Raw genomic sequence first — 13,875 nt, forward strand, 5'->3', positions numbered from 1 at the left:
TAGGTCTTGTTCTGAAGGTAAGTTTTGCAAAAAAATTTGTGAGAGCTGACAGTCCACTGGCAGGTTTCTGCTAGATTGAGGTTCTTGTGTCTGTACTTGCAGGGGTTTTTCCTTAGGTTTGTGACAAGTAGGGGAAGTATTCACTGAATCAGGACACTGCAAAAAGGAGGACATAATAGTTGATTTCCCCGATATAGGTTTTGACATTTTATCTTGCTTAGTGTTACATTTGGACGCCATTATTGGTGGTAGTTGCTCCCAAAATGATCTTATAGCAGCTGAGGTAGGACTATTCGGGGGTATGCTGTTCTTTTGGCTCAACGTGTAATAGGCAGGCAATAAACCTAAGCTGCTGAAGGGGTAATTTAATACCTGACAATATGTTAAGGGAAAATAACCGCTATTTGCAGAAGAAGGTTTTTTTTTTTTTTTTTTTTTTTTCCCCTCTCTAATTTATTTTCTTCCTTATTCTCAGAGGCATTATAAAGAGGGAGATCTAAATGTTTGAGCAGAGTTTGTGGGCTCAGGAGCATTTGGGCCTATACAGGTTATTCAATGTGGAAACTGCAGGAAGCTGTTAGTATCTTTTTCTATTACTGAGGCAGATAGGTTGAGATTAAGATCAGTAAACAAAGAGTAGTGGTAAGGGGAGGCTAGATGTTTCTCTCTCTAGTGAGATACTGGGGAGTAAAGAGGAATGAGATGTGCTTATTGTCACTTTTTAGGAGGCTCTGGCCTTGTGGTAGGCCTAATCACCAGTCTAGATTGATGGCTGTTCTCCGGCCTTTGCTGGGGGGTTGCTGCAGTTGCTGGTGCTGGTGAAGTGTGGTCAGCTCACAGAGGAGCCAACAGATGTAGAGTTATATTAAAGGGGCCTATTGTTTTCTATCCGGAGCGCCGTGGTAGGCCCAATCCCCAGGCTAAATTTATTTTTGAATCTGGTCTGTGGTGAGGGAACCGTTTCTTGTTCCCAGGCCACTCAATTTTGGATCTGATGGTCTCTGAAGCCTCCCCAGGGTCTGGGTATGTCCCCCAAGGCATTTACAAGGGGCAATCTCAGCATCTGAGGCCTGATCTGGCCGTTTTGTGGCCGTCCGTTTTGCGGGTCCCCAGGTACTAAAAATAGAAAAATACCCCTTCTAGATTGCAGATGGGGGATGTAGGAGGGCTACCATATATTTCTATTTGTGGTTTGGATAAGGATGGCCAGGATTCCCTGTTGCTAAAGGCCTTTTGTGACAGAGCTCTGGAATCATGCTGCTCTCATGACAGCTAACAATGGGGCTGAGTTTTATTCTACAGCTTTGTAATGTAAAACTCATAACTACTGACTTTAGATGGCGGTATGTATCTTGTGGTTATAGAGTGTACCGCTCACTTTTTGGCCTCCCAGGCAAAACTCGTAATACCGGCGCTATGATAGTCCCATTGAAAAAGGACTTTTTTTTAAAGTGCGGTACTGACGTTGCGTGACGGGCTAAAAAGTGTGCGTACAGCTATACTGACAAGACTCGTAATAGCAGCATTAGGGAAAAAGCAGCGTTATGAAGCATAACAATGCTTTTTCACTCATAACGCAAAACTCGTAATCTAGCTGAGAGTGAGGAAATAACTCACACACAGACATTTACTAGATTTTAACAGTAATGTTTTTTTCTGGCAACTGCTTTGAACTTGGTGGGTATGGATTATTATTATTATTATTATTATTATTAATCCTGTCATAAAACGTTGATGTATTATAATAAAGGAAAAATCAAATCAAAATAAACTTTTTTGATTTAGTACATGCAGTTTTAAGACACTTTCCAATTTACTTCCATTAACATTTTTTTTTTATATTCACACTTTCTGGGGAACAAGATCCTACTGAGCATGTGCACAAGTTCACAGGGTATACTTATACTATACTGTGATTGGCTGAGGTCTGTCACATGATACCGTGGTCCAGAAAATGTGAGAAAAAATACATTTGTAAGAAAGAAAAAAATACTGCTTATTTGAAATTCAGTGTTATTGCATTGTCTTTTTATTATGCACTTATTAATTATGTAATTCTACTCTTTAAATATAATATATTAGTTTCAGAGCACAGAACCAAACACATCAGACAGTATATAGCCCAAAATCCAACACTTCTTTATTAAGATAAATATAACACACATTATTTTAGGGTTAATCAACCAAGACAAACATATTTGTAACTTTATAAAAAAAATGATTCAATTTTAGTCTGGGGTTCTTTTTTGCTTTGTTTTTTATTTTGATTAGTTACTAAGAGGCCCATTTATCAAGCTCCGAATGGAGCTTGACGGCCCGTGTTTCTGGCGAATCTTCAGACTCGCCAGAAACAGCAGTTATGAAGCAGCGGTCTAAAGACCATAACCCTGTCCACCTGCTCTGATGAAGCGGTCAGAGATCGCCACAATTCAACCCGATCGAGTACGATCAGGTTGATTGACACCCCCCTGCTGGCGGCCAATTGGCCGCGAGTCTGCAGGGGGCGGTGTTGCACCAGCAGCTCACAAGAGCTGCTGGTGCAATGCTGAATATGTAGAGCGTATTGCTCTCCGCATTCAGCGATGTCTGTCAGACCTAATCCGCACTGTCAGATCAGGTCCAACAGACTTTTAATAAATAGGCCTCTTTAACTGAGGCTTCAAGTAAGAGCAGGGAAACTTCTCTTCCTGCGAGATCGTTTTATGGTCATGCATAATAATTAAAATATTTTTCTCTTGCCTCAGATTTTTATTTCTCCTGTAAACTTGCTTGTGATGTAATAAATAAAGTAATAAAAAAATATAACAATATTATATAGAAAATGTCTTTTATTATTAAATGGCCTTTAAAAATGTTTACTGGCTGGAGTCATAATATATCCACAATTCCCTCTTCTGTCTTATGTTTTGTGCCTCAGGACTATTTCTGACACATGACACAAAAGGAGCAATGTGTTAACACGCATTACCTATGACTCTAGAGATGCAGCACACACATTAAAGGGACAGTTAACACCAAAATTGGTATTGTTTAAAAAGATAGACAACACCTTTACTAAACATTCCATAGCTTTGCACAACCAACATATTTATATTAATATACTTTATAACATTTAAACCTTGACATTTCTGCCTGTATCTAAGCCACTACAGACAGCCTCTTATCACATGCTTTTTTATTAGCTTTTCACTACAAGAGACTGCTAATTTAGATCACATTGTGCTCTCTGTAGTGGAGTTGTGCAAGACACAGCACTAGTTGGCTAAAATGCAAGTCAAATAGATAATAAAAATATAGCCATGTGATAAGGGGGCTGTCAAAAGAGGCTTAGATATAAGGTTATCACAGAGGTACAAAAGTTATTAATAGAACCATGTTAGTTATGCAAAACTGGGGAATGGGTAATAAAGGGATTATCTATCTTCATAAACAATAAAAATGTTAGAGTAGACTGTCCCTTTAAAGTCTAACAAAAGGACAATAAAATACTACAGGTAACAAATCATTCAAATGCTATTGTAGCTTTATTTTCTTATAGATACAAAGTATCACATAGTTTGTGTTGCAGTAATTATCTATGGAAGAGAAGCAAACGTGTGGTTCAAATGCTTTCTCTATACATTTCTTTATATTTGTTATACCCTGATAGAGAATGCCTTTATCTCAGCTATAGTGAATCAACTTGCTTTGATCTTTGTATTTTTGTTCTACTGTACAAAGTATGCCTGGGGGTATATGATGAGTCTGTTGACAGTAAATGTTAATATATTGTAGATCATTTGACTCAATACTCTTTTATTTTTCCAGGGTGCCTATGTGGAGCTACAGATTCACAACAGCTACATCATGGCTGCAATTCACGCTCTTCCATTGTCCTCTGACCAGACTTCTGAACTCAGCATTGCCCAAAGCCATCCCAGTGGAAGTTCACCCATAACAGAGAGCATCATGGGTAGTGTCAGCAGCCTCATCTCTGGAAGACCGTATCATGACAAACAGTGCAAGGCGTCTGAATTTAGCAATAAGTGCCGCAAAACTGTTAACATGCCAAACTTTTTTAAATCGCAGGATGGACTTTTAAAAAATAATTATAGTTCCCAGGACCCTCTGTTCGGTGGGCTTCCTACAAAGAAGCCGTGTGCCACTACCTCTGGGACTAACGGAAATTATACCTATGTCAATGATGACTTAAAAGAAGAATGGCGTGAAGCCAGAGCTCCCATCAGCCCCGGCAGTGATGCTGAAGATATACGAGATGAGCGGTCCATCAATGGGAATATAAGGGGACCGCCACCTAAACTTGTACCTGTCTCTGGAAAATTAGAAAAGGTATAGCAGAAATGAAATGCTTACATGCAAGTAAGATTTATCGTAATGCCAAATTTACCAGCTTAGCAAATATACATACACCATATTGAAAGTAAATGACAGACTATAAATATGTTTATATGGATGTTCTAATGTATGTAAGCTACTAACTAATGTTAGAACAAGTAACCCATAAAATCTGTTTGACCCCTCAAAGGAGTTAAACAAATAGGTAAAGTCCCACGTAAAAGCCACAAGCATTGCAACTTTCCTGCCAAACATAGTTACGGAGCCAATCAGCAGTGACCCTGACAATCACTCAGGTGCTGTAAGCAAAACATAGCCAGTCATTGAGTCACTGGCTGTATTCCGTTTGGGAGCTACAGTGTTAGTCCCAGATTGATACTTTACCTATGTGTTTAAGCCCTTTGCAGGTTTGATGGTCAGTAGTGTAAAAATGACATACAAATAATTACAGTGTAAAAAATTTTTTATTTACAGTAAATACATTTTGTTCCACAATCTCCCTTTAAATCCCAGGTCAGTGCCTTTTACACAGTGGTTGAATGTTTCTGGGATTTTTAGACAGAGCAGCCGTAGATATGTTTTTATCATTGTTCTACAGATTAAAGTGACATTGCGGCACATTTTTTTCTGATGTTCTATAGACCCAGAATAGTTAGTACTGTAGAATCTGCTGGTGCACTACAAATAAATGATTATAAATAAATTGAGTTTGCAACAATTTTGTGAAAAGCTGTTGGGAAAAAAAAACCTACTTAGCTTAGAAGCTCCAAGACTAGCACTCGTTATTTTGGTGATTATGCCACATTAGATTGAAAGGTAAGCATGTTGGGTACACACTAATCATAAACTTGCAGAGATTTGAGACTGGCACCTTTCATGTGTTCCCATACTAGAGCTTACCGTTGCTTGCATTGAAGTGTCCCTTCAAATTAAGGAATTGTACATTTTCTTCTTTTTTAATGTGTTCCAAATTATTATAACCTATTATCTATTAGAGAGTGTTGATTTGCTTACAAATAGCCCTTTATCTTTATTTTGACATTTGGAAAAGCTTTTTTTGTCTGTTAAAACTGCCATCTACACTGAACAAATTGACTGCTGTAGAAGGACTACATAAACAAGCAGTATAAAAATAGTATTCCTGCAGCTGTTTGTAATACATAGGGATGTGTTTTTATTATTCGTAATTTGCTAGTGAAACGACTGCCAATAATTGCTGCGGTCTACAGTATTTGGCTCATTTTATTGCGGGATTTATTAGAGTAAAAGTGCAACACACAAATAACTTTCGGCTAGATTACGAGTTTTTGTCGGTAAGGCTTGCGGGGCTAACGCTCCTTTTTTTCCCACCGCTCCCTTAAGACAACGCTGGTATTACAGGTTTTTTTTTTTTTTTTAAATAAAGCTTTATTGAGTGACCAGCATTGGAAAACAAACATTGAAAAATCAACAGTAACTTCAAAGCAAGCATCATAAAGATATTAAACTGTATACATAGTGCAATTATAGTATATCTCTAATAGCGCTTAAGGATTATATCTCTGGTACACTGTTCACATTCAGAAGCGTGATGGTATACAGCATGGCTGTATATCATATCTATTGGTCAAAGTATTACATTTTCATGGGTATTAAGTCATACCCTATATGGGTGGTGGAAAATAAGAAAAAACAGGAAGAAGAGTTAAAATGAGTATAGGAAGGAGAAAAGGCCGGTTTGGGAGTGGAGAGAGGGAAGGGAGAGAGGAAAGAGAGAAAAAAAAAAAAAAAAGGGGGAGTGGGGGTTCAGAAGGAGAGAGGGTGGTGGGGGGAGTTTTGAAGGAGGGGCTTGAGGGGGCTAAGGTAAACAAGGGTAGAGGGGGGGTGATCAACACTGTAGGCGATCCGTTTTCAATACTGGGGTAAATCCAGGGTTATAGTCTCAACGGTCTCTCTAATCTCATTTCCCCTCCTAAATGGCTTATTATGTGCACCCCCAGGACACGCCATCCCAGGTCATCCAGATTGGTTTAGATCCTTTTAGGCTTTCATACATTTTTACCTTCCCAGATCATTAACATATGTTCATGTAGTGCAAGTTTTCCAGTTTTGAGGTAGTGAAACCTCTCCAAATCAAGCAGGTCCCTGACCCCATGTTTCCATTCATTCAGGCTCGGCACATTGACAGATTTCCAGTATTTTGGTATTAAGCTCTTGGCACCGTTTAACATTAGTAAAAACAGCCTATGCTTCGCTTCCACCACCATTCTGGGAAGAGCATGATATATCAGATTGTTTGGGTTTGGAGGCAATATTATCTCGAGAAGCCGGCTGCATTCGGCATAAATTCTTATCCAAAATTCCTGAATCCGCGGACACGCCCACCAGATATGCATTATTGAGCCGGACTCTCCACAGCCCCTCCAACAGTCCCCATTCATTTGTGGGTAGATTTTACTTAGCCTTTGTGGAGTCATGTACCATCGGCTCAGAAATTTAAAGTGCATTTCTTGTAATCTCATCGAGACTGAGGTTTTTTTTGCTTTATTGAAAATCTGTAACCAATCTTTTGAGGTAATGTCTAGGTTAAGGTCTGTACTCCACGCTTTTGTATAAGAGTTCATCACTGCTTGTGAGCAATAATTTGTACAGGCGTGATATCAAATGACCAGGCACCTGGGCCATAGTGCAGATGTGCTCCAGAGGTGTTTTTTCTCTCATAAAGAGGGATTTATCCTTATGTCCATTTACATAGTGATGAAACTGCGCTACTCTAAACCAAGAGGAGAATAGCCATGCATCCCACTCTTTTAGTTTTTCCTGGGTCTGTATCTTGCCTTGATGAAAAGCATTAGATATGGCGGCTTCTGCCAACATGTACGTATTTCTCTGGGGCTGTATTCTGCTTGCTAAGGCATTTTCTGCGTTATCAAACACCGGTGTCACCGGTGAAGGAATAGAAGAGATATATTTGTCTTGCTTGATCGATGAGTCCCATATGCAGAACACATCTTTTAATAAGGGGTATTGTTCGATCAGGGGTGTTCGGTGTTCTGCTGACATCCAGGCAAGAGCGCCTACATTTCTTCTCTGCAGAAGTTCTCGGTCCAGTTCTACCCAAGCTTTATCTGATTGGTTGTGGCACCAATGGACCAATCTCTGTACTATAATTGCTTTAAAGTATGTTTTAAGTAAGGGAACTCCTGCTCCTCCCCTATCTCTGGGCAGGTACATTGTTTGTTTCCTGATTCTCGGTTTTATATCTTTCCAGATGTATGTCTCTATTTCTGATTGTATCTGGTGGATGAAGGGTAGTGCTGATGTGAGAGGGAGTGCTTGCATGATATAGAGAATCCTTGGTAGGACATTCATTTTAACCGCATGGATGCGACCCATCCATGAGATGGATTTGTTCCTCCATCTGGCCATATCATCTGTCACTGCGTCTCTAATCAGCTTATAATTCATATCAACCATATCAGGGATCTTCGGGTTCAGAAAGATCCCGAGATACTTTAAACGATGTTTCGCGACGCTAAGTGGGCAATTATCACATGCTTCACTAAAATAGTCTGTCGGTATAGAGATGTTCATGATTTCAGACTTGGAAAGGTTAAGCTGGAAATTCGAAGCCCGTCCAAACTCTGCGAATTCAGTCAATAGGGCTGGAAGCGAGATAGATAAATCTGACAACGTCACTAGAACGTCGTCCGCATACATGGCCAACTTATGTTCTTTGTGCCCGACAACCAGTCCCATTATGTCAGGATTACTACGTATCCTACAAGCTAAAGTCTCGATTACTAAGGCGAATAGCAGGGGTGACAATGGGCACCCCTGCCTCGTCCCGTTAGAGATCCGGAAAGGTCTCGAGAGCATTCCATTAACGCGCACCTTAGCGCTAGGCGTCGAGTATAGCGCGAAGATCGTTCTTATAATACTGTCACCGAATCCCAGCTTTGTCAGGGTATGTCGCATAAATAACCAATTCACCCGGTCAAATGCTTTCTCAGCATCCGTGGACACAAGTGCCAACGGAGCCGAGTTATATCCTACGTGAGAAATCAATTGTAATATTCTAAGGGTATTATCCCGGGCTTCTCTGCCCGGAACAAATCCCACTTGATCTGTAGAGATCAATTGCGGCAACAGTCTGGCAAGGCGGTTAGCTATCATTTTTGCTAAGATTTTTACGTCCGAATTAAGGAGCGAGATAGGTCTGTAGTTGCTGGGTAGATTCTCAGGTTTCGGGGGTTTATGTATGACCGAGATATGTGCTTCAAGCATGGAACTTGGTAGGGTGGTGCCGTCGGACAATTGGTTAAACATCGTAAGCAAATGAGGCACCAGTCTGTCTCGGAATGTTTTGTAATAACGCATGCCAAAGCCATCTGGCCCAGGACTTTTACCTCCTGGCAGGTGCTTAATCGCTCTCTGGATCTCTTCTATAGTGAATGGTGCTTCAAGTTGCTCCATTTCGTCTCGAGACAGACAAGGCATATTAATACCTTGTAGGTAGTTTACGATATAATTTTCCTGGTCATTATTATGAATTTGGTCCCGTCCCTCCGGCTCCCTAGGACGAAGATTGTATAGGGCTTCATAGAAGCCACAAAACGTGTCTGCTACAGCCGGTCCTTCTCTGTGTGTCTCCCCATGGTGATCCTTGATTTCGTATACATAAGTTCTAAGTCTCTGGCGTTCCAGAGCTCGTGCAAGGAATTTCCCTGCCCTGTTGCTCTGTTCAAAGTAATATTGTCGTAGCCGAAGAGCTTTAATTTGTTGCTCTTTCTGGAGATGTTGCAATAGAGCCGATCTTGCTTCAATAAGATCAGCTTGCAATGCTCTGTCAGTCGGCTGTTCTTTATGAACGGCTTCGGCTTGTGCCACTTTTTCAAGTAGTGCAGCGTAGCGAGATTTCTGTTCCCGACGGAGCGCGGATACATGTCTAATCAACTCTCCTCTCAGAACACACTTATGTGCTTCCCATACCGTCGTTTCTGCTAGTCCGCCTCCTGAATTATTGCGAAAATATTCCTGGATGGTACTATCCAGTTTCTGTCTTAGTAAGGGCTCGTCCAGCAGGGACTCATCCAGGTGCCATATAAATGGGGTAATTGGCATCTCAGGCCATTTAATGGTACACCTCACTGGGGCATGGTCAGACCAGGTGATCTGACCTATGTTGCTGCCAGTGACGCTAGAGAGCCCCGCCGAGTCTGTAAATATGTAATCGATTCTGGTGTATTTCCCATGGGGGTGGGAGTAAAAGGAATAGTTTTTAGTGTTTGGGTGCAATGTGCGCCAAACATCGTGTATGACCAGATCTCTAAGACATTTAGACATCTGTTTGACTATCTTGTGTTTAGTGCTAGATAGCCCATCTGAGGTGTCTAACATGGGGCAGAATGAAACATTGAAATCACCACCAAGAAAGAGTACTCCCTTTTGTGTCTCTAAAATTTCGTTCGTTAATTTTTTAAAAAATATATCTTGTGCTGTATTCGGGAAGTACGCGCTAACAAGTGTTACATAGTTGCCATATAAGGTGCCAATTAAGATTAAGTACCTGCCTTCTGGGTCTCTTATGACCTGCTCCATCCGGAGAGGCACATCAGCCCCAATAAGGATCCCTACCCCATTTTTTTTAACGGGGCCGGATGCAAAGTAAGCCGTTGGGAATTGCTTATTATACCATTTGGGTTCTCTGAATTTAGAGAAGTGCGTCTCCTGGAGGCACACAACGTCTCCCCCCATTCTATGTAAATCTCTAGTGACAATCGATCTCTTTCCAGGGCTATTAAATCCCTTAACATTTATTGTGATTAAATCTATGGTGTGATCCCGTATGCCCCTCATTGTGCTAGCTGGTAGCTTCAAAAAGAGGAGAGGGTGAGTGGTATAGGGAAGCTATATGAGGAGAAAAAAAAAAAAAAAAAAAAAGGGGGGGAAGAGGGAGAGAGGGGGGTGGGGGTGGGGTTTGTGGAAGGGAGGATACAAAGAAAGGGGGAGGTGGAGAAGGTAGGTAAGTGGGAGGAGAAAAGATCAGATTATAAGGATAACTTTATGTGGCTAGTGCCAAGAAAAAGCAGGATACGGGGGGGGGGAGAAAAGTAGATAAAAAGAGGGGGGAAACAGAGTTCTCTAGTATATAAAAATATACAAGATAAGGTGAGGAAATGTGAAAAGAAAAAGAGAATAGTAAGTATAGAGTCCAACTCTATCAGACTAGAGTGAAGATAATCTAACAATGGGGGTAGTAACCCCTACACTCTCAGCAAATGAATTATTTCTATTAACATTATAACTTGTAGGCAAACACAGCAATCAATATACATAACTTATAACATTGACTTTGATTTACTCAGTAATTTATCTAACATTGAGTTATATTTAAGTAGATTTGGTTGACACATGAGAGAGCTACATCTTTCTATAGGGTTGCGGTGAGTTTCAGTTAGCGTCACAAAGTGACTTCTCTTAGTGCGAGTAATGATGTGTATCATGGTGTATCTTTGTTTGATTTAAAGAGTCTTTAGTGTGACATGGGGGTTTTAATTGTCTCTGCCACGTGACTATATAGTAATGTTTCTATGGGGGCTAAGGTATCCTATAATAGGGTAGAAGTATTGCCTAAGTATGAGCATGCAGCTCTACGTTTATGGGTAGTGCTTGTGTAAAGTAGTTTAATCCTAGGGGCTGTCGTGTATGTATCGTGAGCTGTAGTGTATCCAGTAGGACGCTGAACTCAAATATCATATAACAATTTAGCCTGAACACTGACAGCAAGCGTGACAGTGGCGTAGTAATCTCAGTAGTGCTTGCCACCTCAGTGTAACCTTAGCATTATCTCAGTTACTAGAGCCCTGAACTCACCAATAACCCTTGTTTGAGTGGTATGTGTATCTAGTCATACCAGGGTGGTACTTGGCCCATCTTTATTTTTAATTTAAGTTGCTAATCATGAGTACAACCATAATATTTTACATCCCAACAGCAGACTCCCCAAAACAGATCTAAAATATGAGGAATCACTAACAACTGATAGACAATAGTGAATAAACTTTTCATGTACTGAACTGTAATAAAATAAGAACATTTCCCCAGTATAAGCTGCCATGTAAATTTCCCCAGCAGTAACTGAAGAAAAACAGTAACAGAAATTGTTTTAACTTTGCAGTCCGTAGTATGAGTATTGCCGCTACTGTATAGCTCCAATAGTCTCTAGTCCACTGGAATTCCAGGCTTATTTATCTCCCGCCTACAAATGGCAGGTGTATTAATTTATCCCAATAAGGGGTATTACACATTTTCTTACATCTGGTTCTAATGTTTATAGATAAACCTGACTGCAGTAAGTTAGACTTTTGGACTGTGAGGCCTTTAAAACAGACCTTGAACGTAAGTCACATCCAGAAGTGTGCGAACTAAAGAATTGTAGAGGGAAAAAAAAAGAGGCAAATAACACAGTATATTTTCATGTACTTATCTGTCGTATATGAGAAGCATGTTCCTGGACGTGGTATCAGCTGCACATAGATCACAGCAAATTTAGCAGTCCTGCTCAAGTGCAAATGGTGTATCTCCTCAGTGAAGAGGTGATGGGCTCAGAGGGGCCCTCTACCATGAGGGTCTTCATTTGCTCTGCGATTTTCTCTCACGGGCATTGGGTCTGCTGCAGGGCCCAAAGGCCTGATCTGTGTTCCAAGGGTTTGATTGAAGGCTGGAAGATCAGCTATCGTGCGGTACGTGGCCGTGGCTCCATCTTTTGATGCTATTAGGCAGGTTGGAAAGCCCCATCTATAAGGGATCCTTTGATCTTTGAGGCCCATTGTAATAAAGCGCATCTCCCTTCGCTTTTGCATAAATCTGTGTATATTTGAATCTCTACTCCTTCATGCGTTAGCGGTTGTTTGTTTCTGGCGTGCCGGAGTATATCTTCCCTGTCCCTGTAAGACAAGAGCTTAATAATAATGTCTCTGGGTGGGGCCCTGGCCGGTGGTTTTGGCCTTAAGGCTCTGTGGGCCCTTTCAACATGTATATCATCATCCCCAGGGCTGTTTTTGATGCATTTAAAGAGCCTCTGTATGTAGTCGTTTAGTTCTGTTGGGGCTACTGTTTCGGGGACACCCCGCACCCTTAGGTTGTTCCGACGACTCCTATTTTCTAGATCTTCAATTCTTTCATTTAGATTGAGGATAGTTGCTTCCTGCAATTGCACGCAGCTAGAATTTTGTTGCACATCTGAGCGCAGAACCTCTTGTGACTCCTCCACTAATGTAACCCTATGATCTATATTGGCAATATCTTTTTTGAGTTCCCCAAACATATTTCTCATTTCTAATATGGCTGCTTTTATGTCATTTTTAGAGGACAGATGCCTAATATCTTCTTTTGTGACATATCCAGATTGTTTAGGGTCATAGCTAGAAGGGAGGATAGCTTCTTGCGTGTTGGCTATATCTGGAGGATCTTTTTGTGTGCCCTGTCCTGAATCCGTTGATATTAAATAGCTTTCCATGCTTGCTGATTGTAAAGCTTTTGGTGGTTTGGGACCCCTTTTAGTTGACATATTTTACAGTTCACAGTGTGTGCTTTGCTAGCAGCTCTGGGTACTGCCAGATCACAAGTAGTTGTGAGGGTTGCTACAGGGAGAGAGGCTCAATGACTATGTATAGGGAAAAGTAAAAGTGAGGTGAGGCAAAGTACAGGCCTATTTGTATCTGTTGTTTCCTGCCCCTTTGGTAAGCTCTGGGATGCCTCAATATTCCTATTCAGCCTGACGGATATATCTTGTTTATTATGTCTTTGACCTCCGGCCACCTAAATATGTGCCTTAACACTGACGTTACAGGGTTTCTGAAGTGTAAGGCCCAAGTGTATATCGCGCCTATTGGCGCAACTCACCGCTTATCAGGTCTGTGTCCCACTGTCCAAGCGGATCGCCTCTTCTTGTGATGGCCTGAGACTGGGCCTGGCTTGTCCTTACTGGCGAGCGGTGTCCGTATGCCCCTTCAGTATTTGGATGTCAGCGTGCTCCGTCGATCGTTTTGGATTGTGGGCCTTTTCGGTCAGTATGTGGATCAATGGGTACCAATAGCCTCCCGGCTATCCGGTATGTCTGCTTCGGCCGAGGTATTGAAATATACTGCTCCGTATTGTGTCGGAAGCGCAAGGCTTGATAGGCCGGGGCTCCGGTTTTCTTTACTTACAGGCCTCACCCTGCGCCGCTCCCCTCATCCGGTGCTCACTCCAGAATAAGTTGTAACAGTGAAGCAGTCTAATATTCTGAGTCAGAGGATCTTATTTATATATAAATTAGTGCTGTATGCTGCATTTAGCCTTATGCTGAGAGTGCATGGGTGTCAGAGCACTTTCAGTGTGCAGCCATCAGCCTGGTATTACAGGTTTTTTTAAATCTGGCGTTAGCTGCAAAAAGGTGAGGGTAGAGCAGAATTTAGCTCCACATCTCACCTCAATACCAGCGTTGCTTAAGTCAGCTGTGAGCTGGCTAAACGTGCTCGTGCACGATTTCCCCATAGGAAACAATGGGGCTGAGCT

The 13,875-nt window shown here is 41.4% G+C and overlaps 1 protein-coding gene across 3 annotated transcripts in view; it reads left to right on the top strand.

Annotated features, from left to right (window-relative positions):
* The window catches only part of LZTS2 (leucine zipper tumor suppressor 2), a 378,469-nt gene that overhangs the window by 323,889 nt on the left and 40,705 nt on the right, over positions 1-13,875 (top strand). For all 3 annotated transcript variants that reach the window (XM_053692473.1, XM_053692472.1, XM_053692474.1), the window contains one exon: positions 3,808-4,329. In XM_053692473.1, the coding sequence (XP_053548448.1) occupies positions 3,847-4,329 (483 nt within the window). In that variant the 5' untranslated portion in view covers positions 3,808-3,846. The remainder of the gene's footprint in view (positions 1-3,807; positions 4,330-13,875) is intronic.

This window comes from Bombina bombina, chromosome 9, assembly GCF_027579735.1.
Source record: "Bombina bombina isolate aBomBom1 chromosome 9, aBomBom1.pri, whole genome shotgun sequence".
NCBI classification, from domain to species: Eukaryota; Metazoa; Chordata; class Amphibia; order Anura; family Bombinatoridae; genus Bombina; species Bombina bombina.